At 42.9% G+C, this 27,488-nt stretch overlaps 1 protein-coding gene across 3 annotated transcripts in view; it reads right to left on the reverse strand.

Annotated features, from left to right (window-relative positions):
* The window catches only part of LOC127653539 (zinc finger E-box-binding homeobox 2-like), a 52,901-nt gene that overhangs the window by 3,344 nt on the left and 22,069 nt on the right, over positions 1-27,488 (reverse strand). For 2 of the 3 annotated variants that reach the window (XM_052140237.1, XM_052140235.1), the window contains exons 2-7: positions 20,052-20,303; positions 8,855-9,043; positions 7,505-7,722; positions 7,317-7,425; positions 4,467-5,812; positions 1-122 (exon numbers count right to left, since the gene is read on the reverse strand). The exon at positions 1-122 is cut by the window's left edge and continues 62 nt beyond it. In XM_052140237.1, coding sequence (XP_051996197.1) covers positions 1-122; positions 4,467-5,812; positions 7,317-7,425; positions 7,505-7,722; positions 8,855-9,043; positions 20,052-20,247 — 2,180 coding nt within the window. In that variant the 5' untranslated portion in view covers positions 20,248-20,303. Of the gene's footprint in view, positions 123-4,466; positions 5,813-7,316; positions 7,426-7,504; positions 7,723-8,854; positions 9,044-20,051; positions 20,304-27,158; positions 27,287-27,488 lie in introns of those variants that run through there. The other variant, XM_052140236.1, reaches the window with a different exon arrangement.

Below are 27,488 nucleotides of genomic sequence, written 5' to 3' on the forward strand. Positions count from 1 at the left end.
TCGCAGGCGTAAAGTCCTTCCTCCGTCTTCCTCATTCTCTTTCTCCCGGGGCCGATCTCGCCATCCATCCCGTCCTCCATCAGAGACAGACACTCCAGACCGCCACGATTCAAAGCCTCATTCTGAACCGAAGAGAGAAAATCACAAGTTTTATCCATAATTATTAGTAAGTTTTGTAAGTGAGGCCTCACAGCTGGTCACAATGTGTGTGTGTGTGTGTGTGTGTGTGTGTGTGTGTGTGAGACATCATTTAGCCTACACTTGTGATGATGTCACTGAGTCAGCATGCAGGAGTGTGGAAACGGACATGCATCCTCGCTGCCCTTTGACATTGTGTGTGTGGGGAATTTCCCTGCGTGTGGCATGTTTGTTTACAGCTCAGAGAGGAAGCAAATTCATCAAAAACTGCAACCTCAAAAGGAGACCAGCGGCACATGTGTGCTGTCGCAATCTCTTGCTGTCTTGCGATATGATGTGCTCTTGAATTAACTAAGTACATATACAGTATATATATATATATATATATATAGAGAGAGAGAGAGAGAGGATGTTTTTTTTATATAGATTTCTAAATCCTTTTTATTTTATTTATTAATCTTTATTTTATTATTGTTTTATGCTATCAGTATTATTATTTTGTGTACTAAATGTTCTAAATCATTTTCTATGTTGTTTTGATGCTTTGGCAATACAAAATGTATTTTTTTGTCATGTCAATAAAGCTTTCTGAATTGAATTGAGAGAGAGAGAGACTATACATATATATATAGAGAGAGACTTATATATATATATATATATATATGAGAGAGAGAGAGCATATATATAATAGAGAGAGAGACAATATATATAGAGAGAGAGAGAGAGCGTACATATACAGTATATATATAATAGAGAGAGAGACAATATATATATAGAGAGAGAGAGACAATATATATATAGAGGGAGAGAGAGCGTACATATACAGTATATATATATAATAGAGAGAGACAATATATATATATATAGAGAGAGAGAGAGAGAGACAATATATATATAGAGAGAGAGACAATATATATATATAGAGAGAGAGAGACAATATATATATATATAGAGAGAGAGAGAGAGAGACAATATATATATATAGAGAGAGAGAGAATATATATAGAGAGGGAGAGAGAGCGTACATATACAGTATATATATAATAGAGAGAGAGACAATATATATATATATAGAGAGAGAGAGAGAATATATATAGAGAGGGAGAGAGAGCGTACATATACAGTATATATATAATAGAGAGAGAGAGAGAGACAATATATATATATAGAGAGAGAGACAATATATATATATATATAGAGAGAGAGACAATATATATATATATATATAGAGAGAGAGAGAGAGAGAGACAATATATATATATAGAGAGAGAGAGAGAATATATATAGAGAGGGAGAGAGAGCGTACATATACAGTATATATATATGAGAGAGAGAGAGAGAGAGAGCGTACATATACAGTATATATATAATAGAGAGAGAGACAATATATATATATAGAGAGAGAGTACATATACAGTATATATATATGAGAGAGAGAGAGAGAGCGTACATATACAGTATATATATAATAGAGAGAGAGACAATATATATATATATAGACAGAGAGAGACAATATATATATAGAGAGAGAGAGTGTACATATACAGTATATATATATAATAGAGAGAGAGACAATATATATATAGAGAGAGAGAGACAATATATATATAGACAGAGAGAGAGAGAGAGACAATATATATAGAGAGGGAGAGAGAGCGTACATATACAGTATATATATAATAGAGAGAGAGAGAGAGAGAGAGACTATATATATATATATACATATAGACAGAGAGAGAGAGGGAGAGAGAGAAAGCGTACATATACAGTATATATATATAATAGAGAAAGAGACAATATATATATAGAGAGAGAGAGAGAGAGAGAGAGTACATATATGCATCAGATTTTGCTTTTAATGACTAATATTGTTAAGTCTGTCTTTCTCATTATAATATTAATTTGGTTTGTGAATGCTGATATTTTGATCAAAGAACACTTCTGATAATATTTACAAATATATAATCAATAGTTTATTTTTTTTATTTAGGTGCAACGTTTTTTTACAGATATATGTTCCAGTGGGACGCTTCCAATACAAGTCAATGGGGCACATTTTTGGAGGGTTTGAAGGAACATTTCTGTAGCTTATAATTTTATAAAACCACTTCCATTAATTCTTCTGTTAAAACTTGTGGATTATTTGAGCTGTAAAGATGAATCATAATTTTTACAGTAATTTTAGGGTTTATGGCGTTGTATCGTCATGGCAACAGAGTTGTAACATTGTGTCTATCTTCACACAGATGTGCTTTATAAGTGATTTAATGACAGTAAAATCATGTTAACACACATATTGTTCATGTCTTGTGTTTATACTTGTGAAACAGTATTTTAATGTGTACAGATTAAACCCCAGTGACTTGTATTGTGAGTGTCTCACTGGAACACACAAAACTTTTTTAGTAATTGGGAAAAATTCTGGGTGCACCTTTTCTTTAGAAAATGTAAAAAAAAAAAAAAGGTCTAGTAGAAGTAAGTATAATTTTATATTTCTATTAATAATGCTAAATATGTATTATTTATTATGCATTATTTAATTATATATTATATACTGTGTACACACACACACACACACACATACATTATATATATATATATATATAACAGTGCTGGACAAAGTGGATATTTAACTACAGCCTTTAAAACTAAACCTGCAAATGCGTCCCGTCATTCACTGGCGACAAAGACGGTCTTTATTATGTTAAACATCTGCATGTGCGACATATGAACGATCACACTGGCTTAGAGATGATGCACATTATGAGTTTCGAATTTGAATTATTTGTGGATTCAGAAGCATTTGGAGATTCGGTTGAATACAGTTTTGTCAAAAATATGTTATATGTTTTGTAGAGTACAACTGTAAGTATTATTAGTATTAATAGAAATACCCTCTATCCTCCCTAGCAACCGGGCCAATTTGGTTGCTAAGGAGATTCGCAGCATGTGGAGGCTCATGCTACTCTCCACGATCCACACACAACTCACCACACACCCATTGAGAGAACCACTAATCACCACCACGAGGAGGTTACCCCATGTGACTCTACCTTGTAGCTTGTATGTATATACACTCACCTAAAGGATTATTAGGAACACATACTAATACTGTGTTTGACCCCCTTTCGCCTTCAGAACTGCCTTAATTCTACGTGGCATTGATTCAACAAGGTGCTGAAAGCATTCTTTAGAAATGTTGGCCCATATTGATAGGATAGCATCTTGCAGTTGATGGAGATTTGTGGGATGCACATCCAGGGCACAAAGCTCCCGTTCCACCACATCCCAAAGATGCTCTATTGGGTTGAGATCTGGTGACTGTGGGGGCCATTTTAGTACAGTGAACTCATTGTCATGTTCAAGAAACCAATTTGAAATGATTCGAGCTTTGTGACATGGTGCATTATCCTGCTGGAAGTAGCCATCAGAGGATGGGTACATGGTGGCCATAAAGGGATGGACATGGTCAGAAACAATGCTCAGGTAGGCCGTGGCATTTAAACGATGCCCAATTGGCACTAAGGGGCCTAAAGTGTGCCAAGAAAACATCCCCCACACCATTACACCACCACCACCAGCCTGCACAGTGGTAACAAGGCATGATGGATCCATGTTCTCATTCTGTTTACGCCAAATTCTGACTCTACCATCTGAATGTCTCAACAGAAATCGAGACTCATCAGACCAGGCAACATTTTTCCAGTCTTCAACTGTCCAATTTTGGTGAGCTCTTGCAAATTGTAGCCTCTTTTTCCTATTTGTAGTGGAGATGAGTGGTACCGGTGGGGTCTTCTGCTGTTGTAGCCCATCCGCCTCAAGGTTGTGCGTGTTGTGGCTTCACAAATGCTTTGCTGCATACCTCGGTTGTAACAAGTGGTTATTTCAGGCAAAGTTGCTCTTCTATCAGCTTGAATCAGTCGGCCCATTCTCCTCTGACCTCTAGCATCAACAAGGCATTTTCAGCCCACAGGACTGCCGCATACTGGATGTTTTTCCTTTTCACACCATTCTTTGTAAACCCTAGAAATGGTTGTGCGTGAAAATCCCAGTAACTGAGCAGATTGTGAAATACTCAGACCGGCCCGTCTGGCACCAACAACCATGCCACTCTCAAAATTGCTTAAATCACCTTTCTTTCCCATTCTGACATTCAGTTTGGAGTTCAGGAGATTGTCTTGACCAGGACCACACCCCTAAATGCATTGAAGCAACTGCCATGTGATTGGTTGATTAGATAATTGCATTAATGAGAAATTGAACAGGTGTTCCTAATAATCCTTTAGGTGAGTGTATATATATATATATGCATGTATGTATGCTCTTACCATCACTGAATGTCTTTCGTGTTGTATTCTCTTCAACATCGATTCTGAATCCGTCTCCACCATATACGCCACTGGAGAGTAAAACCCTGGGCTAGGTGTTGGCAGTGTGAGAGACAGTGATGTAAGACCGCTGTGCCCCATTCCTGCTAGACTGCCAGGTATTATGTGATTAAAGAGGGGGTAGTTGCTAAAAGCCATGCTTCCAAAGAGTGGTGACGCTGCATAAGCCCCGCCCACCTGCTGCTGAGAGAGCGGAGTCAGTCTCTTGATCGTACTATCCATGTCAGGTCGCTCTCGCTGCGGCGAGTAGCCATCACAAGTCTGATCTCTGTTTTCTCGTGGTATGCTTACGGAGGTAGATTGGGCTTTGGGGATGGATAAGTCCAAGGGTTCGTTCTGGATCGATCCTGATACCGTAATATGATGGCTCGAGTGACGTGGCGATGCGGTATTAAAAGACAGCGGTGAAGGCGGTGAACCGAACCTTGAGGTGATCAGGTGTTGGCATTCAGATAACGTTGGAGATGTTGGGTCAATGGAATTTGGTTTTCTCGGACTACTCGTTTCTTCAAGTGGCCAGTGTTTCTCTCGGGATAATACTGGTGTTGGTAAAGGCACGAGGATCTGCTGTGGCACGGAATGCCAGGATGCCCGCTGAGGCGAGGAAAGGGGTCTATAAGGCATGTTACTGGTGGTTGGTGACGTCTGGGTGTCACACGGCAGGTTTGAGCGTCGAGAGAAGTTCAGTGGAGATCCGTTTTTGGGTCGCTTTGACAATGGATTGTTCACAATGCCCTGGCACTGATACCGCTCGTGATGCGTTAGCAACGCTTCGCTGGGAAACACCTGTGAGCACCATCGACATGTTACGGCACTGATGGGCACCTCGTTTTTCCTCTCTCTTGCTTGTCCTTCTTCACCAACTTCCTTCCGAAGCATTTCCTGCAACAGGTGTTCAAACTTGCTGCGCGACCGCAGTAAAGGTAGCAGAGTGGTGCCATTAAAAACGCCCATCCTCATGGCCAAATCCGCTGTAGGGTCCCATGACCTGCCCAACTCCACTGCATGCGAAATGGGCACAGACTCCTGTGTTGGCACGGCGAGTGGGTCCATTGGGTATTGACTCCTTTCCATTGGGCCCTTTCCTCGGCAACCGTTTCTACCCCCAACCACCGTAGGTGATGTTGGGGAAGGGAAGAGGTAGGTAGGGTGGGAGTGGCCATTAAAATGAGCTCCATTTCCTGTCCCGCCTCCACTTAGGCACTTTTTACTGCTGAGGTGAGAGCTGTAGGACCCAGAGTGACTGAAACGCTTCTTACAGTTCGAGCACTCGTACGGCTTTTCACCTACACGGGAGAAATGGCAACGGTGACTTTCAGAACACTTGCATTTAGCATGTCTTGTCAGGTTGACTTGGGAATGATACATTGTTACTATTTTATTTGTAAAGTTTCAAATATCGATACACACAACAAGAGCTGAGAAGAAAATGGAAAGAAAAACAATGATAATAACAGTAGTAACGAGTAGGACTCCTAAATCCTCCGTGGCAACAGTCTACAATGGCAGAAAGTCACTCGCATATGTGACCAAATTGTGCTGTGATTCGCCACTGGCTGGTAAGTGTTCAGATTCACTCTGCATTGATTGAAGTGGTGAAGAAGATTTTAGCAGCGAAATGCTTTTACTGCATGTTGAGAGTAAAAGTTTCATTCTGTGTCCTAAGACGAGATCCACACAGTCCATTTGTCACTGAATAATGTCTCTTAATATAATTTCTCAAACACACACAAACACACACGCACACACAGACACACACACACACACACACACACACAGCACACACACACACACACACACACACACACGCTCACACAGACACACACACACACACACACATCTCAAACACACACACACACACACGACACACACACACACACACACACACACACACGCACACACATGCACACACGCACACAGTCACACACATGCACGCACACACACACACTCACACACCCGTCTCACACACACACACACACACACACACACACACACACACACACACACTGACAAAAACGTCTCACACACACTCACATCACACACTCACATCACACACACACACACTGACAAAAACGTCTCACACACACATCACACACTCACATCACACACTCACATCACACACACACACTCACATCACACACACACACTCACATCACACACACTCACACACTCACTCACACTAACAAACACTCACACACATCACACACATCACACTCACACACACACACACATCACACTCACACCACACACACAAACACACTTGTATGCTGCCTTTATGTGCTTTTTGGAACTTCAAAGTTCTGGTCACCATTCACTTTTCAAATATTCTTCTAAAAATCTTAATTTGTGTTCTGCAGAAGAAAGAAAGTCACACACATCTGGGACGTCATGAGGGCGAATATACGTTGAGAGAATGATCATTTTTGGGTGCACTGTCCCTTTAAATGATTCTGAATTTTAAATGAATGATTTGCATTTCAGTATTACATTAATGAGAATGAGATGTTTTTATTTCATTACAGTAATGACAATTTTAACAGGGCAATGTATTTAATTGTCATAATGCAGGTGACCTTAATTTACTTTATGCAAAATATCATTTATTTTATTCTCTTATATTCAGTTTTTTTTGGTGTTAAATATGACGTGGACATTCAGAGATGAATTCATGAGTGTAATACATGTGTGAAATTATTTTAATCACATTTTTATGATTGAATATATATGATATAAATGATCTTCTTTGCTTATTCTGAAGGTCCTGCTGTACATTTGCATTGAGTCTCTTACCGCTGTGAATGCGCAGATGCTCTTTGAGATGATGTTTGTATTTAAAGGCTTTTCCGCACTGACTACACTTAAACTTCCTGTTCTCGATGGCTGAATCAGACATGGCATTCTGGAACATACATGAGCAGAAATAATGAGCTGTCAGCACGTGATGTGGTGTGTTTACTGTATATATGTTGTGTCGGCACCTTGTCTTGAGTTTGGCAGTGAAGGCTGAGGTGGCGTTCCATTTGTGCGTGGTATGGCGTACTGTACCCACAGAGAGGGCAAAGGTTGTCCCCTCCGTCTCTGTCCTGGCAGAACTTCACATGTTCCCTCAGAGAGGCATCATGACGGTACGTCCGCTGGCAATATGGGCTTGTTTGAATTGGCATCCGTGTGCCATGAGAGGTCCGGGGTACACCGTCTGCCCACCGGCAAGGGAAGAGAGAATTTGCATGTGTCACTTATTGTTGAACTGAATGAACTGATGAATCTTAAGGAGAAGTAAAGATTGCATGTATTAAATGTCATTCAAGAGAGAGAGAGAGAGAGAGAGAGAGAGTTACAGGCAGCTGCCCTGTGTGTGTTTATGTTTGTGTGTCTTTGGTTCAGTTTATTATTAAACTGCCATCCGCCAGGTGACGGAGTAGCCCGACCGCCCAGACGCGGGGAACTGGACTCCTCGACTGCCTGGAGCGAAGGAGCCGCTGCCAGGGGCGGAGGAGTGCCCTGCCGTCTCCCAGAAACGCGGAGGGGTCGGGAAGACCGGCGTCCGCGAGGGGAGGAGGGAATCGACTCCCCGACCTCCTGGAGCGGTAGGGCCGCTACCAGGGGTGAAGGAGTGTCCCCACGGGTCGCCGAGAACGCAGAGGGGCGTTCTGTCTGCTGGGGGTCAGAGGTTTGACTCCGGTCCGCCCGGGGAGGAGTGGCTGAGTCTGCCGTCTGCCTGAGAGGGTGGAGGAGTGATCGGGTACCACGCTATGGCGCATCAGAAAAACGGTGAGCGAGTTTCTTTTTCCTCTCTCTCTCTCTCTCTGTCGCTCCGTGTTGGCCTTTCCCTCGCCCATTTTGTTTTTGTTGTTGTTTTGGCCCTCCTGTCTACTCCCAGGTCGAGAAAGGCGGGGATGACCCACCAGCAGACGGGGCGCAAGGGGAGGCTCCCCAGCCTGATGCAACGGTGGGAGGAGTTTAGAGCGGAGGAGGGCGGGCCGGGCCAGAACAATGCAAGCCCGGTCCCCAATCAGCCTGATGGGGGCGCGCGAGGGATAAAGGCGGCCGGTGACGACAGTTCGAGAGAGAGAGAGAGAGAGAGTTACAGGCAGCTGCCCTGTATGTGTTTATGTTTGTGTGTTTTTGGTTCAGTTTATTATTAAACTATTATTTATATCGCCAAGTGGCGTGATTAAAGCTAAAGAAGCTACAATTATGAGAGAATTGCAGAATGTATCTTGCAGAATCACAAAATGTATGGATGTTAGGAAGATCTCATTCTTTCGCCGTTCAAGTAAATGCTTTAAAAGGAGTATTTACCACCACAGCACACTCTGAGCATGTACCTTTCCCCTCGGGTGACTCGTGTTCTTCTGGTGACCAGCAGACGGGTGACACGTTGCCATGAACGCCGCCTATATGGTACAAGTTCACGGCTCCATTGCGTTGTGGACTGAGAAGATGTGACAATTTTCTCAGCTGCACCATCGAGTCGTAACGGGGATCGTTCTCTAAGACACGAGCGTCGCTTTGACCTGAAAGAGAAAACGCATGTCATTAGTATCGTATCATTCGCCGCTTTACCATTTAATGTAACTCATATACAGTCTTCATAAAGCAGCTATGGAGAGATCTCAATCAAGCATCCCTTTAAAGACCCCATGAAATATCTGGACGAGCGTGACTATAGAGTAAATCAGTCGGGTTGTGGGAGTAAAATCACACTGATTGTCCGACAGCACACGTGTAAAGCCATATTTGAAATAAACATACATACGGTAGATTCACGTCGCAATGATGAGAATGCAAAGTTATTATGTGTACATTTAATTTTCTAAAGGACGCATCGTTAGACTCATTTTATGGCCTTTCAGTGCTGCACAATTAGTAAAAATACTATCAAAATCATAATATGGTGATTATTAAACCGTAAAAGGCTGTGATTAAATTAAACGAATAGCGTGCAATGATGCGTGCATGTAATTTAATGATAATTTTTTTCATAATTCTCTCTCTCTCTCTCTCTCTCTCTCTCTCTCTCAAATTCAAATGAGCTTTATTGGCATGACTGTATACAGTGTACAATGTTGCCAAAGCAGTAATAAACACATTACAAACATAAAAACAACAACATGTATATACAATAAATGAATAATAATGATAATAATAAACAAATAAAAATAAATACAAACGAAAAGGAAAAAACAGAGAGCAATGAGGAACGGAGGAGAAAAAAAAAACAAATCAATTAAAATATGAGTTTGACTAGAGCTGTAATAGGATGAGGGGTCAGTCTCTCGCCCTCATGTGATGACAGGACGACACATACTGCGCTGCAGCTGAACACACTCCACTTTCTCTCCCATTAGATACGAGAGTTTGTCTACGTCATTTATGTCCTGGAATTCAGGAAGAATATGAGCTATCTGTGTAAAGTGAGTGTTTCTAATGGTCTCATATTTACTGCAGTGAGTGAGGAAGTGAAGTTCATCCTCCACAACTCCTTCAGTGCAGTGTGAACACAGTCTGTCCTCTCTGGGTCTCCGGTTCTGTCCGTGTCGACCCGCCTCTACAGACTCCTTCAGTGCAGTGTGAACACAGTCTGTCCTCTCTGGGTCTCCGGTTCTGTCCGTGTCGACCCGCCTCTACAGACTCCTTCAGTGCAGTGTGAACACGGTCTGTCCTCTCTGGGTCTCCGGTTCTGTCCGTGTCGACCCGCCTCTACAGACTCCTTCAGTGCAGTGTGAACACGGTCTGTCCTCTCTGGGTCTCCGGTTCTGTCCGTGTCGACCCGCCTCTACAGACTCCTTCAGTGCAGTGTGAACACGGTCTGTCCTCTCTGGGTCTCCGGTTCTGTCCGTGTCGACCCGTCTCTACAGACTCCTTCAGTGCAGCGTGAACACGGTCTGTCCTCTCTGGGTCTCCGGTTCTGTCCTGTGTCGACCCGCCTCTACAGACTCCTTCAGTGCAGCGTGAACACGGTCTGTCCTCTCTGGGTCTCCGGTTCTGTCCGTGTCGACCCGTCTCTACAGACTCCTTCAGTGCGGTGTGAACACGGTCTGTCCTCTCTGGGTCTCCGGTTCTGTCCGTGTCGACCGTCTCTACAGACTCCTTCAGTGCAGCGTGAACACGGTCTGTCCTCTCTGGGTCTCCGGTTCTGTCTGTGTCGACCCGTCTCTACAGACTCCTTCAGTGCAGTGTGTACACGGTCTGTCCTCTCTGGGTCTCCGGTTCTGCCTGTGTCGACCCGTCTCTACAGACTCCTTCAGTGCAGTGTGAACACGGTCTGTCCTCTCTGGGTCTCCGGTTCTGCCTGTGTCGACCCGTCTCTACAGACTCCTTCAGTGCAGCGTGAACACGGTCTGTCCTCTCTGGGTCTCCGGTTCTGTCCGTGTCGACCCGTCTCACTCAGACGATACTTTGACAGTAGCTTTCTTTGTCCATAATCTTTAATATGGATCAAATATGGTGCCAATTTATAATCAGTCTTGATTCTGTGGAAGTAGTTTAATTGATGTACTTGTGTGACTTTGTGCTGCCAATCGTGAATGTATTCTTCCTGCGTTATTCTGTCTGTCTGTTTCAGTTTGGCCAATCTGAACTGGATGGAGGAATTTAGCTGATATTTTTCTACTAAATAGTGCATAGGGTCACTCTCTGGGTGTCCTGTCCTGTGTGTAAAGGCACAGTGATGGTAATTATCTGGAGGTGCGTCGGACAAATGGATTCGGGGCACTTCTGTGAACTCCCAGGATGTTTTTACAGAATTCTAGGTGGAAAATTTCAACAGGGCTTTTGTCCCAAGATTCATAATTTAATTTATATTTGAGGTCTCTCTCTCTCTCTCTCTCTCTCTCTCTCTCTCTCTCTCTCTCTCTCTCTCTCTCTCAAATGAGTTTATTGGCATAACAAATTGTACATTGTATTGCCAAAGCATTTATAGGAGCATGAAAAATAACAGTAGAACAAATTCTGTATTGAACAAATGTGGGGAAAAAAAAATATATATATATAATAATTAACAGTGTATATACTTTCATTGGTGTGTGAGTGAGTGTGAGTGAGTGAGCGTGTGTGTGTGTGTGTGGTGTGTAGTGTGTGTGTGTGTAAATGGGCACATCACTGTTTGGTCGACTCTTCCCTCTTTTTGTGGCAGGAGTTGATGTATTGATGTATTTTGCTGCTAGTGAAATGCAGTCTCTTTGTTCACCAAGTAAATATTGAGCTTGTGCATCATTCTTTTTGAAGTTGGGACAAATCATATCAAATTTGGGAAAGAAGTGTTTTCGAATGTTATTATAATTAGGGCAGGTGGTTAAGAAGTGCAGCTCTGTTTCTATTTGTCCTTGGTTACAGTACGGGCATAAACCGCTGTCTGTCTGTCTGTCTGTCTGTCTGTCTGTCTGTATCTGCCCTTCTCTATTATCAGTGCTGTCTGTCTGTATCTGCCCTTCTCTATCATCAGTGCTGTCTGTCTGTCTGTCTGTCTGTCTGTATCTGCCCTTCTCTATCATCAGTGCTGTCTGTCTGTATCTGCCCTTCTCTATCATCAGTGCTGTCTGTCTGTCTGTCTGTCTGTATCTGCCCTTCTCTATCATCAGTGCTGTCTGTCTGTCTGTCTGTATCTGCCCTTCTCTATCATCAGTGCTGTCTGTCTGTCTGTCTGTCTGTATCTGCCCTTCTCTATCGTCAGTGCTGTCTGTCTGTCTGTCTGTCTGTATCTGCCCTTCTCTATCATCAGTGCTGTCTGTCTGTCTGTATCTGCCCTTCTCTATCGTCAGTGCTGTCTGTCTGTCTGTCTGTATCTGCCCTTCTCTATCATCAGTGCTGTCTGTCTGTCTGTCTGTCTGTATCTGCCCTTCTCTATCATCAGTGCTGTCTGTCTGTCTGTCTGTCTGTATCTGCCCTTCTCTATCGTCAGTGCTGTCTGTCTGTCTGTCTGTATCTGCCCTTCTCTATCATCAGTGCTGTCTGTCTGTCTGTATCTGCCCTTCTCTATCGTCAGTGCTGTCTGTCTGTCTGTCTGTCTGTATCTGCCCTTCTCTATCATCAGTGCTGTCTGTCTGTATCTGCCCTTCTCTATCATCAGTGCTGTCTGTCTGTCTGTCTGTATCTGCCCTTCTCTATCATCAGTGCTGTCTGTCTGTCTGTCTGTATCTGCCCTTCTCTATCGTCAGTGCTGTCTGTCTGTCTGTCTGTCTGTATCTGCCCTTCTCTATCATCAGTGCTGTCTGTCTGTCTGTCTGTATCTGCCCTTCTCTATCATCAGTGCTGTCTGTCTGTCTGTCTGTCTGTCTGTCTGTATCTGCCCTTCTCTATCATCAGTGCTGTCTGTCTGTCTGTCTGTCTGTATCTGCCCTTCTCTATCATCAGTGCTGTCTGTCTGTCTGTATCTGCCCTTCTCTATCATCAGTGCTGTCTGTCTGTCTGTCTGTCTGTCTGTATCTGCCCTTCTCTATCATCAGTGCTGTCTGTCTGTCTGTCTGTATCTGCCCTTCTCTATCATCAGTGCTGTCTGTCTGTCTGTCTGTCTGTATCTGCCCTTCTCTATCATCAGTGCTGTCTGTCTGTCTGTCTGTCTGTATCTGCCCTTCTCTATCATCAGTGCTGTCTGTCTGTCTGTCTGTCTGTCTGTATCTGCCCTTCTCTATCATCAGTGCTGTCTGTCTGTCTGTCTGTATCTGCCCTTCTCTATCATCAGTGCTGTCTGTCTGTATCTGCCCTTCTCTATCATCAGTGCTGTCTGTCTGTCTGTCTGTCTGTCTCTCTGTCTGTCTCTGACCTTCTCTATCGTCAGTGCTGTCTGTCTGTCTGTATCTGCCCTTCTCTATCATCAGTGCTGTCTGTCTGTCTGTCTGTCTGTCTGTCTGTATCTGCCCTTCTCTATCATCAGTGCTGTCTGTCTGTCTGTCTGTATCTGCCCTTCTCTATCATCAGTGCTGTCTGTCTGTCTGTCTGTATCTGCCCTTCTCTATCATCAGTGCTGTCTGTCTGTCTGTCTGTCTGTATCTGCCCTTCTCTATCATCAGTGCTGTCTGTCTGTCTGTCTGTCTGTATCTGCCCTTCTCTATCGTCAGTGCTGTCTTTCTGTCTGTCTGTATCTGCCCTTCTCTATCATCAGTGCTGTCTGTCTGTCTGTCTGTATCTGCCCTTCTCTATCACCAGTGCTGTCTGTCTGTCTGTCTGTATCTGCCCTTCTCTATCATCAGTGCTGTCTGTCTGTCTGTATCTGCCCTTCTCTATCGTCAGTGCTGTCTGTCTGTATCTGCCCTTCTCTATCATCAGTGCTGTCTGTCTGTATCTGCCCTTCTCTATCATCAGTGCTGTCTGTCTGTATCTGCCCTTCTCTATCATCAGTGCTGTCTGTCTGTCTGTCTGTATCTGCCCTCTCTATCGTCAGTGCTGTCTGTCTGTCTGTCTGTCTGTCTGTATCTGCCCTTCTCTATCATCAGTGCTGTCTGTCTGTCTGTCTGTATCTGCCCTTCTCTATCATCAGTGCTGTCTGTCTGTCTGTCTGTATCTGCCCTTCTCTATCGTCAGTGCTGTCTGTCTGTCTGTCTGTCTGTCTGTATCTGCCCTTCTCTATCATCAGTGCTGTCTGTCTGTCTGTATCTGCCCTTCTCTATCATCAGTGCTGTCTGTCTGTATCTGCCCTTCTCTATCATCAGTGCTGTCTGTCTGTCTGTCTCTGCCCTTCTCTATCATCAGTGCTGTCTGTCTGTATCTGCCCTTCTCTATCATCAGTGCTGTCTGTCTGTCTGTCTGTCTGTATCTGCCCTTCTCTATCGTCAGTGATGTCTGTCTGTCGGTCTGTCTGTATCTGCCCTTCTCTATCATCAGTGCTGTCTGTCTGTCTGTCTGTCTATATCTGCCCTTCTCTATCATCAGTGCTGTCTGTCTGTATCTGCCCTTCTCTATCATCAGTGCTGTCTGTCTGTCTGTATCTGCCCTTCTCTATCATCAGTGCTGTCTGTCTGTCTGTCTGTATCTGCCCTTCTCTATCATCAGTGCTGTCTGTCGGTCTGTCTGTATCTGCCCTTCTCTATCATCAGTGCTGTCTGTCTGTATCTGCCCTTCTCTATCATCAGTGCTGTCTGTCTGTATCTGCCCTTCTCTATCATCAGTGCTGTCTGTCTGTCTGTATCTGCCCTTCTCTATCATCAGTGCTGTCTGTCTGTCTGTCTGTCTGTATCTGCCCTTCTCTATCATCAGTGCTGTCTGTCTGTCTGTCTGTATCTGCCCTTCTCTATCATCAGTGCTGTCATCTGTGCTGTCTGTCTGTATCTGCCCTTCTCTATCATCAGTGCTGTCTGTCTGTCTGTCTGTCTGTATCTGCCCTTCTCTATCATCAGTGCTGTCTGTCTGTCTGTATCTGCCCTTCTCTATCATCAGTGCTGTCTGTCTGTCTGTATCTGCCCTTCTCTATCATCAGTGCTGTCTGTCTGTCTGTCTGTCTGTATCTGCCCTTCTCTATCATCAGTGCTGTCTGTCTGTCTGTATCTGCCCTTCTCTATCATCAGTGCTGTCTGTCTGTCTGTCTGTCTGTATCTGCCCTTCTCTATCATCAGTGCTGTCTGTCTGTCTGTCTGTCTGTATCTGCCCTTCTCTATCATCAGTGCTGTCTGTCTGTCTGTCTGTATCTGCCCTTCTCTATCATCAGTGCTGTCTGTCTGTCTGTATCTGCCCTTCTCTATCATCAGTGCTGTCTGTCTGTATCTGCCCTTCTCTATCATCAGTGCTGTCTGTCTGTCTGTCTGTCTGTCTGTATCTGCCCTTCTCTATCATCAGTGCTGTCTGTCTGTCTGTCTGTCTGTATCTGCCCTTCTCTATCATCAGTGCTGTCTGTCTGTATCTGCCCTTCTCTATCATCAGTGCTGTCTGTCTGTCTGTCTGTATCTGCCCTTCTCTATCATCAGTGCTGTCTGTCTGTCTGTATCTGCCCTTCTCTATCATCAGTGCTGTCTGTCTGTATCTGCCCTTCTCTATCATCAGTGCTGTCTGTCTGTCTGTCTGTCTGTCTGTATCTGCCCTTCTCTATCATCAGTGCTGTCTGTCTGTATCTGCCCTTCTCTATCATCAGTGCTGTCTGTCTGTATCTGCCCTTCTCTATCATCAGTGCTGTCTGTCTGTCTGTATCTGCCCTTCTCTATCATCAGTGCTGTCTGTCTGTCTGTATCTGCCCTTCTCTATCATCAGTGCTGTCTGTCTGTCTGTCTGTCTGTCTGTCTGTATCTGCCCTTCTCTATCATCAGTGCTGTCTGTCTGTATCTGCCCTTCTCTATCATCAGTGCTGTCTGTCTGTATCTGCCCTTCTCTATCATCAGTGCTGTCTGTCTGTCTGTATCTGCCCTTCTCTATCATCAGTGCTGTCTGTCTGTCTGTCTGTCTGTATCTGCCCTTCTCTATCATCAGTGCTGTCTGTCTGTCTGTCTGTCTGTATCTGCCCTTCTCTATCATCAGTGCTGTCTGTCTGTCTGTATCTGCCCTTCTCTATCATCAGTGCTGTCTGTCTGTCTGTATCTGCCCTTCTCTATCATCAGTGCTGTCTGTCTGTCTGTCTGTCTGTATCTGCCCTTCTCTATCATCAGCTGTCTGTCTGTCTGTATCTGCCCTTCTCTATCATCAGTGCTGTCTGTCTGTCTGTATCTGCCCTTCTCTATCATCAGTGCTGTCTGTCTGTCTGTCTGTCTGTCTGTATCTGCCCTTCTCTATCATCAGTGCTGTCTGTCTGTCTGTCTGTCTGTATCTGCCCTTCTCTATCATCAGTGCTGTCTGTCTGTCTGCCCTTCTCTATCATCAGTGCTGTATCTGCCCTTCTCTATCATCAGTGCTGTCTGTCTGTATCTGCCCTTCTCTATCATCAGTGCTGTCTGTCTGTATCTGCCCTTCTCTATCATCAGTGCTGTCTGTCTGTCTGTCTGTCTGTATCTGCCCTTCTCTATCATCAGTGCTGTCTGTCTGTATCTGCCCTTCTCTATCATCAGTGCTGTCTGTCTGTATCTGCCCTTCTCTATCATCAGTGCTGTCTGTCTGTCTGTCTGTCTGTATCTGCCCTTCTCTATCATCAGTGCTGTCTGTCTGTCTGTATCTGCCCTTCTCTATCATCAGTGCTGTCTGTCTGTATCTGCCCTTCTCTATCATCAGTGCTGTCTGTCTGTCTGTATCTGCCCTTCTCTATCATCAGTGCTGTCTGTCTGTCTGTCTGTATCTGCCCTTCTCTATCATCAGTGCTGTCTGTCTGTCTGTCTGTATCTGCCCTTCTCTATCATCAGTGCTGTCTGTCTGTCTGTCTGTATCTGCCCTTCTCTATCATCAGTGCTGTCTGTCTGTCTGTATCTGCCCTTCTCTATCATCAGTGCTGTCTGTCTGTCTGTCTGTATCTGCCCTTCTCTATCATCAGTGCTGTCTGTCTGTCTGTATCTGCCCTTCTCTATCATCAGTGCTGTCTGTCTGTCTCTATCTGTCTGTCTGTCGTCTGTCTGTATCTGCCCTTCTCTATCATCAGTGCTGTCTGTCTGTCTGTCTGTATCTGCCCTTCTCTATCATCAGTGCTGTCTGTCTGTCTGTCTGTCTGTATCTGCCCTTCTCTATCATCAGTGCTGTCTGTCTGTCTGTATCTGCCCTTCTCTATCATCAGTGCTGTCTGTCTGTCTGTCTGTCTGTCTGTATCTGCCCTTCTCTATCATCAGTGCTGTCTGTCTCTCTGTATCTGCCCTTCTCTATCATCAGTGCTGTCTGTCTGTCTGTCTGTCTGTCTGTATCTGCCCTTCTCTATCATCAGGCTGTGGTCTCTCAGTCTGTACCTCGTCATGTGTTTCCTCAGTTTGTGTCTCTGACTGTACTCAGGTATTCTGCTGTCATGTAATCTCTGTTTAGGGTCAAATAACATTGTAGTTTACTTTGTTTTTGTGTTGTTTCATTCCAATAAGTTCGGTACTTTTCTTTTTGTGTGTTCATCATTTGGTTGGGCCGGATTGTGTGGATGAGGGTGTCCGTGTCCTGAGGCTGATTATTGTTAGTCGTGTTAGTTTGTGTGTGGAGCCTCAGGACCAGCTGGATGAGGGGTCTCTCTCTCTCTCTCTCTCTCTCTCTCTCTCATATCCAGGTAGACGGGGATGACCTGCAGGCAGATGGTGCAGAAGGCACGCCCCTCCCCAGGGAAATAGGGGCCTCAGAGAACGAGGGAGGAATGTGGCAGGGCGGAGGGCGAGGTCATGATTCCGCACAACCGGCCCATAATCAGACTAATCAAGCCTCCGAGAGGGATAAAGGACGACTGGAAGCTGCAGTGCGACAGAGAGAGAGAGACAGCCTTTAAAAATTGCCCCCATTGACTTCCATTGTAAGTGTCTCCAGTTGTGCGTTTGTGATGTTGTGTGATTCTTGGTGCACATATGAATGATGCATTAACTTGAATCATGAAGAAAAACATTTATCAAATGTTGCATAAATCCTCCCTTGAAACCAACAAGACTAAAACACAAGCAGAAACGAGCATGGCGAGATGCCAGCGCTGCCACCGAGGAGGGTTTGTGCAAATGTTTGCAGATGTTGGCATCAGATACCCAGCGTTCTCTCATGTGGCCGCGGAAGACTCCGCGCGGTTCTGTGCTGTGAATACTCTGTACCCCGCGAGCGTTTGATCTCCATCAAACAAAAGAGAATCACTCATACGCTGCGTTTAGATTCAGAAGAGGAACGTCACCTCGTTTGATGTGTGGAAATATTGTGACATTCTCGTGGCGTTTGATGAGCGCAGCAGATCTTTACTGAAATAAACGGCAGTGTTTAATTTGAGCATCACTGAAAGCTTTCAGTTCCGCCCGCGCCGCGGCTAATATCAAAACACCTATCTTGGAGGCATCTGGAAATGACTGAACGTGACCAGTTAATGCAAACATTCACACCAAAATGACAATTCTGTCATCATTTACTCACCCTCATGAGGTTTCATACTACATACACACACACATATATATATATTTTAATTGGAGGAACACAAAAGGAGATGTTTAAGAGTATTTTAGGCTCAGTCACCATTCACTTAATGCATCTGTTTCTTCATACAATTAAAGTGAATGGTGACTGAGCCTAAAATACTCTCAAACATCTCCTTTTGTGTTCCTCAAATTAAAATATATATGACCTCATCGTGTTATCATGACCTCATCGTGTTGCCTGACCTCATCGTGTTGCCTGACCTCATCGTGTTGCATGACCTCATCGTGTTATCTGACCTCATCGTGTTGCATGACCTCATCGTGTTGCATGACCTCATCGTGTTATCTGACCTCATCGTGTTGCATGACCTCATCGTGTTGCCTGACCTCATCGTGTTGCCTGACCTCATCGTGTTGCATTACCTCATCGTGTTATCTGACCTCATCGTGTTGCATGACCTCATCGTGTTGCATGACCTCATCGTGTTGCCTGACCTCATCGTGTTGCCTGACCTCATCGTGTTATCTGACCTCATCGTGTTGCATTACCTCATCGTGTTATCTGACCTCATCGTGTTGCCTGACCTCATCGTGTTGCATGACCTCATCGTGTTGCCTGACCTCATCGTGTTGCATGACCTCATCGTGTTATCTGACCTCATCGTGTTGCATGACCTCATCGTGTTGCATGACCTCATCGTGTTGCCTGACCTCATCGTGTTGCATTACCTCATCGTGTTGCATGACCTCATCGTGTTATCTGACCTCATCGTGTTGCATGACCTCATCGTGTTGCCTGACCTCATCGTGTTGCATGACCTCATCGTGTTGCCTGACCTCATCGTGTTATCTGACCTCATCGTGTTGCATGACCTCATCGTGTTGCATGACCTCATAGTGTTGCCTGACCTCATCGTGTTGCTTGACCTCATCGTGTTGCATGACCTCATCGTGTTGCATGACCTCATCGTGTTATCTGACCTCATCGTGTTGCATGACCTCATCGTGTTGCATGACCTCATCGTGTTGCATGACCTCATCGTGTTGCATGACCTCATCGTGTTGCATGACCTCATCGTGTTATCTGACCTCATCGTGTTGCATGACCTCATCGTGTTGCATGACCTCATAGTGTTGCATGACCTCATCGTGTTGCCTGACCTCATCGTGTTGCCTGACCTCATCGTGTTGCCTGACCTCATCGTGTTATCTGACCTCATCGTGTTGCATGACCTCATCGTGTTGCCTGACCTCATCGTGTTGCATGACCTCATCGTGTTGCATGACCTCATCGTGTTGCCTGACCTCATCCTGTTGCATGACCTCATAGTGTTGCATGACCTCATCGTGTTGCCTGACCTCATCGTGTTGCATGACCTCATCGTGTTGCCTGACCTCATCGTGTTGCATGACCTCATCGTGTTGCATGACCTCATCGTGTTGCATGACCTCATCATGTTGCATGACCTCATCGTGTTGCATGACCTCATCGTGTTGCATGACCTCATCATGTTGCATGTTAGTTGCATCCCATTATCATCTTTTAACAAAGCTTTTCCCTTTTCATTTGCAACTGCAACATACTTGCTGAAGTTGCACTCACTGTACATGCTGCTGTTGATGTGTTCTGGGTCTGCTGGCGTGTTTTTGAGGCATGTGGTTTCTGTCTCGCACCAGCTCCTTCCCGGTGGACTCCGACTGTGTGAGCGGGCACACAGGACGGGACTGCCAGGCTCGGTGCCCTCGCTGGTCGTCAGACTGAGTTTATCCTGAGCATCTCTGCCATCCAGAGCGTCCATACCCCAAACACTGCCTTCATCCTCGCCCTCAGAGTCCAGACATCGCTCCACGTCACCTAACGGCACAAAACACAAAGGGATTCTTGTTTATTCAGTGTCTAATTTGAGCTTTTCTGTTAATATTTCACACGACCCCCGATGTAGAGATTTGGACACTTCCAACATCCGTTTGAAATTATGTTTGCTTTGATATTTATCTGATGCAACCACATCAAACATATTAAGTGTGCCTTATTTAACTGATTTTAGTTTTCTATATTTTTGTCAAACATAATACGATTCATTTTCATATAATGTGATCTCACTAAACTGAATGTGATGTGTCAGTAATTATACATAAGAACAAGATAAGACCAGCACTTTTAACTCGGAAGGTTTAGATTATGATCTTGTGAAAATAAAGTTTACCTTAAAGGAAACCAAAGAAAAACCATGATGACATTGAATTTCTCAGAATACACAAGTGTGTGTGTGTGTGTGTGTGTGTACGACACTATTATAAAGCAATCCAGTAAATATGAACTTTGTGTCACATAATAAAACTTTTATAAATTATTCCCTTAATCGTTCAATAAAATAAATCATCTTCATGCACACACACACACTTACACACACACACACTTACTCACACACAGACACTCTCACACACTTACACACACAGACACTCACACACTCTCACACACACTTAGTCACACACACACATACTAACACACACAGACACTCTCACACACAGACACTCTCACACACAGACACTCTCACACACTCTCACACACACTTAGTCACACACACACATACTAACACACACAGACACTCTCACACACTCTCACACACACTTACTCACACACACACTCACACACAGTCACACACACATACTTACACACACAGACACTCACACACAGACACTCACACACACTTACACACACACACAGACACACACACACACACACACACACACAGACACTTACACACACTTACTCACACAGACACTCTCACACACACTTAGTCACACACAGACACTTAGTCACACACAGTCACACACACACACATACTTACACACACAGACACTCTCACACACTTACACTCACACACACTTACACTCACACACACACACACTACACACACACACTTACACACACTCTCACTCTCACACACACTTAGTCACACACAGACACTTAGTCACTCACACACAGTCACTCACACACATACTTACACACACAGACACTCTCACACACAGACACTTACTCACACACACACACTTACACACACAGACACTCTCACACACACTTACTCACACACACACAGACACTTACACACACACACTTACACACACACAGACACTCTCACACACACTTACTCACACACACAGACACTTACTCACACACACACACTTACACACACAGACACTCTCACACACTCTCACACACACTTAGTCACACACAGACACTTAGTCACACACAGTCACACACACACACATACTTACACACACAGACACTCTCACACACTTACACTCACACACACTTACACTCACACACACACACACACACACACACACACACTCACACACAGTCACACACACACTTACTCACACACAGTCACACACACATACTTACACACACACACACACACACACACATACTTACACACACACAGTCACACACACATACTTACACACACAGACACTCTCACACACTTACACACACAGTCACTCACACACTCACACACACACACACACACTCACATTAATATCAGATGTCTTTTATAAATGTAGAAATGCACTTGAATGGATCGGCAGCTGCAGATGTTTTGGATGAAGAGCGCATGTGGAAATAAAGTCCTGAACACTGTTACGATGCAGATCATTTTATTTACATTTAATTGACACGAGATCTCAGTTTCTTTCTCTGTTTCAGAGTTCACATTGACGTGTACATTATTAAAATGTGTACCTGTGTTACCCATTTCATACCATATGCCTGTTCTTCTATATTCATCAACACACACACGAGGGAGCAGTATATCTGTGGGCGAAACCAACCGTTCACAATCTGTGTGTGCAATCGAGAATAAACACTTTCACATCGTCAAACTGGACATTATTTGTCATTCGGTTAATTACTGCAGAAATCCTGTGACGCACATTTACTAGTAAACACAACTGCATCAGCAAATCACTTCATCATTTCATTATTTTATTTGTATTAAAAATCAAGATCTGAACATTCTTAAACTGTTTAACAACTTGAGAAATAATTATAAATATCCCAATTAAATCTCTTAAAACTTAATAAATATCCAGATGTTTTTTTCCCAATTAAATCTATTAAATATTAATAAATATCCAGATGTTTTATTCCCAATTAAATAAATTAAATATTAATAAATATCCAGATGTTTTATTCCCAATTAAATAAATTAAATATTAATAAATATCCAGATGTTTTATTCCCAATTAAATAAATTAAAACTTAATAAATATCCAGATGTTTTATTCCCAATTAAATCTCTTAAATATTAATATCCAGATGTTTTATTCCCAATTAAATCTCTTAAATATTAATAAATATCCAGATGTTTTATTCCCAATTAAATCTCTTAAATATTAATAAATATCCAGATGTTTTATTCCCAATTAAATCTCTTAAATATTAATAAATATCCAGATGTTTTATTCCCAATTAAATAAATTAAAACTTAATAAATATCCAATTTTTTTTTCTAATTCAATCTAATAAAACGTAATAAATATGTCGTGTTTTCTCCCAATTAAATTACATTTTATTTTCAATGAAATCCATTAATTGCACATGAAATAATGTTGATTACTGCTAATATTGTTGGTTCCTTTATGATAAACTGTTGATGTCCTGTGGTGTGATGTGATAAACTCCATCTCCATTATGACGTTATTGTCACTTGTATGAGTTTTATGCATGCACATTTTCTGAGCTCAAATGATTTGAGATGCTATTTGTAATATTTGTAGTTTTAAAGATGCATTTGTCACACTGCGGGACTCTTGACGAGAACTAGTGACGGCAGACCAGAGATTCAAATACAAGAATCTGTGACTAGTTACAGCATTGAACATATGCATCGTTAACTTCATCGTTTGATATTGATTAAGTGTATGGATATAAATGTGTTTCGTCTGAGCCGTCGTGTTTTTCCCTTTATAAGTTGAAGTTTAAGACAGCAGGTTGTGTTGTGGTTGTGTTGTGGTTGACCTTTCATGACTGCGTCTGATTGCAGCATGTGAGGGTTTATTAACTCGTGTAATAGGTCGGTAGTTGGTACAGCAGGCAGGAAGATGCAGTTTCACTTCGACTGTAATGGAACAAACAATGCAGCACTGACGCATGCAAATCATATAATACACCTCTGCTCAAGGTATAGTGCATGTCAAAAACACACGCTTTTCCCACCGGTCGACTGAGACGCACACACACACACACACACACACACACGCTGCACCCGTTCTGCATTTCATGCCCGTGGTCTCTGCTGATATGACTGTGCAAAACAGGGTCACAGATGAGTGTTTAACTCACATATGGAAACACACTGTTGTGTATTTGTATATGTGCATACATTACCAGTCAAGCGGTCTTCATTATTATTATTTTACAAGTCATGAAAACTTTGAAATAACACTAATGGAAGAACGGGAATGATGTAGTTACACGTGATCTAATAGTAACAGCTCTTTTCCTCCAATATCACTCTAACTCACTCACATTAAACATGTTTTTAATCATCATTTTAATTTGAGAAGCGTGCGATACGTTTCTAGCATTTACAGGAATATTCCGGGTTCAATAGAAGTTCAGTTTCTTAAAATAATGCACAAATGTGTGTTCAGTGAGACACTTCCAATGCAAGTCACTGGGGTTTAATCTGTACACATTAAAATACTGTTTCAGAAGTATAAACACGAGATATAAACAATATGTGTGTTAATATGATATTAGAGTGATACAATTTATCTCGGATTTACCTGTGTTGTATCGTCATGGTAACGGTGTTGTAACATTGTCTATCTTCACACAGATGTGCTTTATAAGTGATTTAATGACAGTAAAATCATGTTAACACACATATTGTTCATGTCTTGTGTTTATACTTGTGAAACAGTATTTTAATGTGTACAGATTAAACCCCATTGACTTGCATTGGAAGTCTCTCACTGTAAACACACATTTTTGGTATTTCTTTTAATAAACACGGGATTCGTTTGCGGTTATCAACATTATGCCACAGATGCTGTCGAATGTCAAATGACCTTAACTTGTCCTGAACACATAATATTCCTTTTAAGGAAGACGACTTCTGACTATTGTGTAAAATAAATGTATTTATCAGGTTTGATCTAAAACATGAATTGATGCTCATAAGCATTTAATGAAACATGAAACATGTTAATAGAATATATGTAACATGACACAATCATTTCCTGCCATCACACACCAACTATTAACAGCAAACTGAGAATAAAAGTGTGCTCATTAAATTCTCATAATCAGCAGGCATGTTTGCAACGACGCTGGACAAACTGAGATTTGAGTTCATCGCAGAAAGTGTTTCTAACCAGCTTGAAACCGGTTCTTGTGCATGTTAAGAGCGTGTGGTGAAGTGTGGTTACACTGGGACAGAAACATCAAACATTAGCAGCGGCTGTTTCCTCATGAGAAACATGAATACAACTAAATGTATTTAAAATATATTTACTACAAATACATGAACATGCACTAATTAAAAGTACCGTGCCATAGCGAGTATTTCATGCTTTCTTCAAATGCACACAGAGAAACTTTGATCAGTATAAATGAAGGGGTAATTACAGGAAATATACATTAAGCTCAAATATATGTGCCTCTTTCCATCTTATGATTCTACAACTTGATTGAACAGTGTTAAATGTAACGGTCATAATAATGTTCTTCAAACACACACACACAAAAGAATTTGTAACATGCTTAGAAATATATATATATACACTTTTGTAATTGCACAATGCACATTCCTTAAAACAGGGGCGTAGCAGTCATTTTAAAAGTGGGGGGGGGGGCACTTTCAGTGCAGTATTTATATATTAATATAGTAGAGTATATATGATATATACTTGATACAAGTAGTATATTAATATATATGTATTTTAAATTTTTAAATATTGCAAATTAAATGATGCAGAATTGTCTTGCATCCTGTGGAGCACTTGACAATAACAGACCGAGCACAAGCTGGCACTGAATAAATCAACTGAGCATGTGCAGAATTGTGTTATTCCCCTGTGCTGGTGCGTTGCAGGATTTGAATGTATCATCCTCAAACGGGCTGATTGTGACATCATCACGACAACATTAAGCAGTCAGTATATACCGTGCATGTCTGTTAAGATACTGATGATGATGCTGAACACTGGCTCCGCCTCTTTATGTATCTATTAAAGTCTCAATCAGAACGTTTTTAGCTGTTTGCGTCACTCAAGTCATATAATGTAAGTTATAACTATTTACAGAATCATCTGGACTGGTGATATACTCGCGTATAACGGTGCATCTCATTATTGCTCTACACGCGTGCGTCTACAGACAGTGACAACTAGCGGCGCGCCCTCATGCACTTATATGCATTTCTGGCGAGTTAGCGACTGTTGGCCTGGGACCAGGGCTGGACTGGTAATCTGGCATACCGGGTATTTTCCCGGTGGGCCGACGCACTTTGTGGCTGATCAGTGGTGTAATGGCCATCGGGCGAAACATGCTAAATGCGCCGCGGTAAGCTAAAATGAGCCGCCGCTTTATGCAGAGTGGACCACAAAATGGCACCGCGATATGCAGGAAAGGACAGATAACCCCAGTTGCCATGTAACATCCCGGGCTGATTTCTCTTCCCAGACCTTTATAGATCAGTGATTAGATGGACCAATCAGACGTCTGCATTTTTTCACATTTTGCAAAGGGCAAAGTGGTACGTCGACCTATTTGAATCAAATGCCAGGCGTTAAAACGACATAATATTACAGTCCTTTCAAGGAATAAACTGCAACACGTCCGTTGATGTTTCTGCGTGGGGACGTGCTATTGGCTGCTGTGTTTGCATAATTAATGAGGTAGGTCACTGTGTAGGTTTTGGGGACTGTTTGGGGTTTTATTAACCAACATTTTAAAAGTAATTGAGGTTATAGTTACGTTTCGAGTTCAGCTTAATGTTAAATATGTTGTAAATGTAATGAAAAGGGGTTATTTTTGAATTACCTTTGGTGAGATGGTGATCCTGTGTAAAACAAGTGACAAACATGATATCATTCTTCAAAGATTTCATTATTGATTAACACTTGAGTTGCAATTGTAATGCCACCAAAAACATTATAAGTTCACACTGAGTCGATTCTGTGCATTCCAAAATTTAAATACAAGCAGAGATATTTAAAGTGTACTTAAAATAGTTGCGCCACAGCACGGCTTTCGGCAAACTAAAGTGCATGAAGTACAAAATGAGTCGTTCCAATTTAGCAGACTTTAACCCGTCAGCGATATATTTTAGGATACTGAAGCGCCCACGAATAAAGTGTGCATAAGTATATTCTTTTTTCCCAAGGGAGTTTCTGTGACACAATCTAACAGATCTCCTCTTCAGAACTTGTAAGTGTGAATTATGGACGTGCAACTGTGTCAATCTAAAGTGCTACAATGAAGCATCACATTCAGATTGCAACATTGTAAACTCCACCAAACTATCTCACCCCAAACACTGTCCTCGTTACAAACAGAACGCACTGCTACTGCTAGTTTAAAAGGTCACATCTGAAGAACTATAATAGATGAGTAAGATCTTGCCACAGAGAAACTCCTAAATAGCAAAGGTCATGCCAGACACCATCTACAAAACAGCCAAACCACATTGAGTTTTACCTTGGGTGAGGACATGCGTGTTGCAATCCGTAATTAAGAAGTCGATATTACCCTCTCGACGAACAGACAGCAATTCGAGTGTCTCGAAGATGTCTGACAACGCAGCGAATTATCTGACTCGACTATTTTCATACACTGACAATGACTCACACACACACCACATCACAGCTACAACACCTCCCACATCTCTGTGATATCACAGACTGTCACACACACACACACACACACACACACACACACACACACACACAGAGAGAAACGTCATACGAGCCATTCGGACAACCTGAACTACACATTAGCACAGGTTTAACTGAGGACGAATATGTCAAA

The sequence above is a fragment of the Xyrauchen texanus genome, chromosome 13, assembly GCF_025860055.1.
Source record: "Xyrauchen texanus isolate HMW12.3.18 chromosome 13, RBS_HiC_50CHRs, whole genome shotgun sequence".
NCBI lineage: Eukaryota > Metazoa > Chordata > Actinopteri > Cypriniformes > Catostomidae > Xyrauchen > Xyrauchen texanus.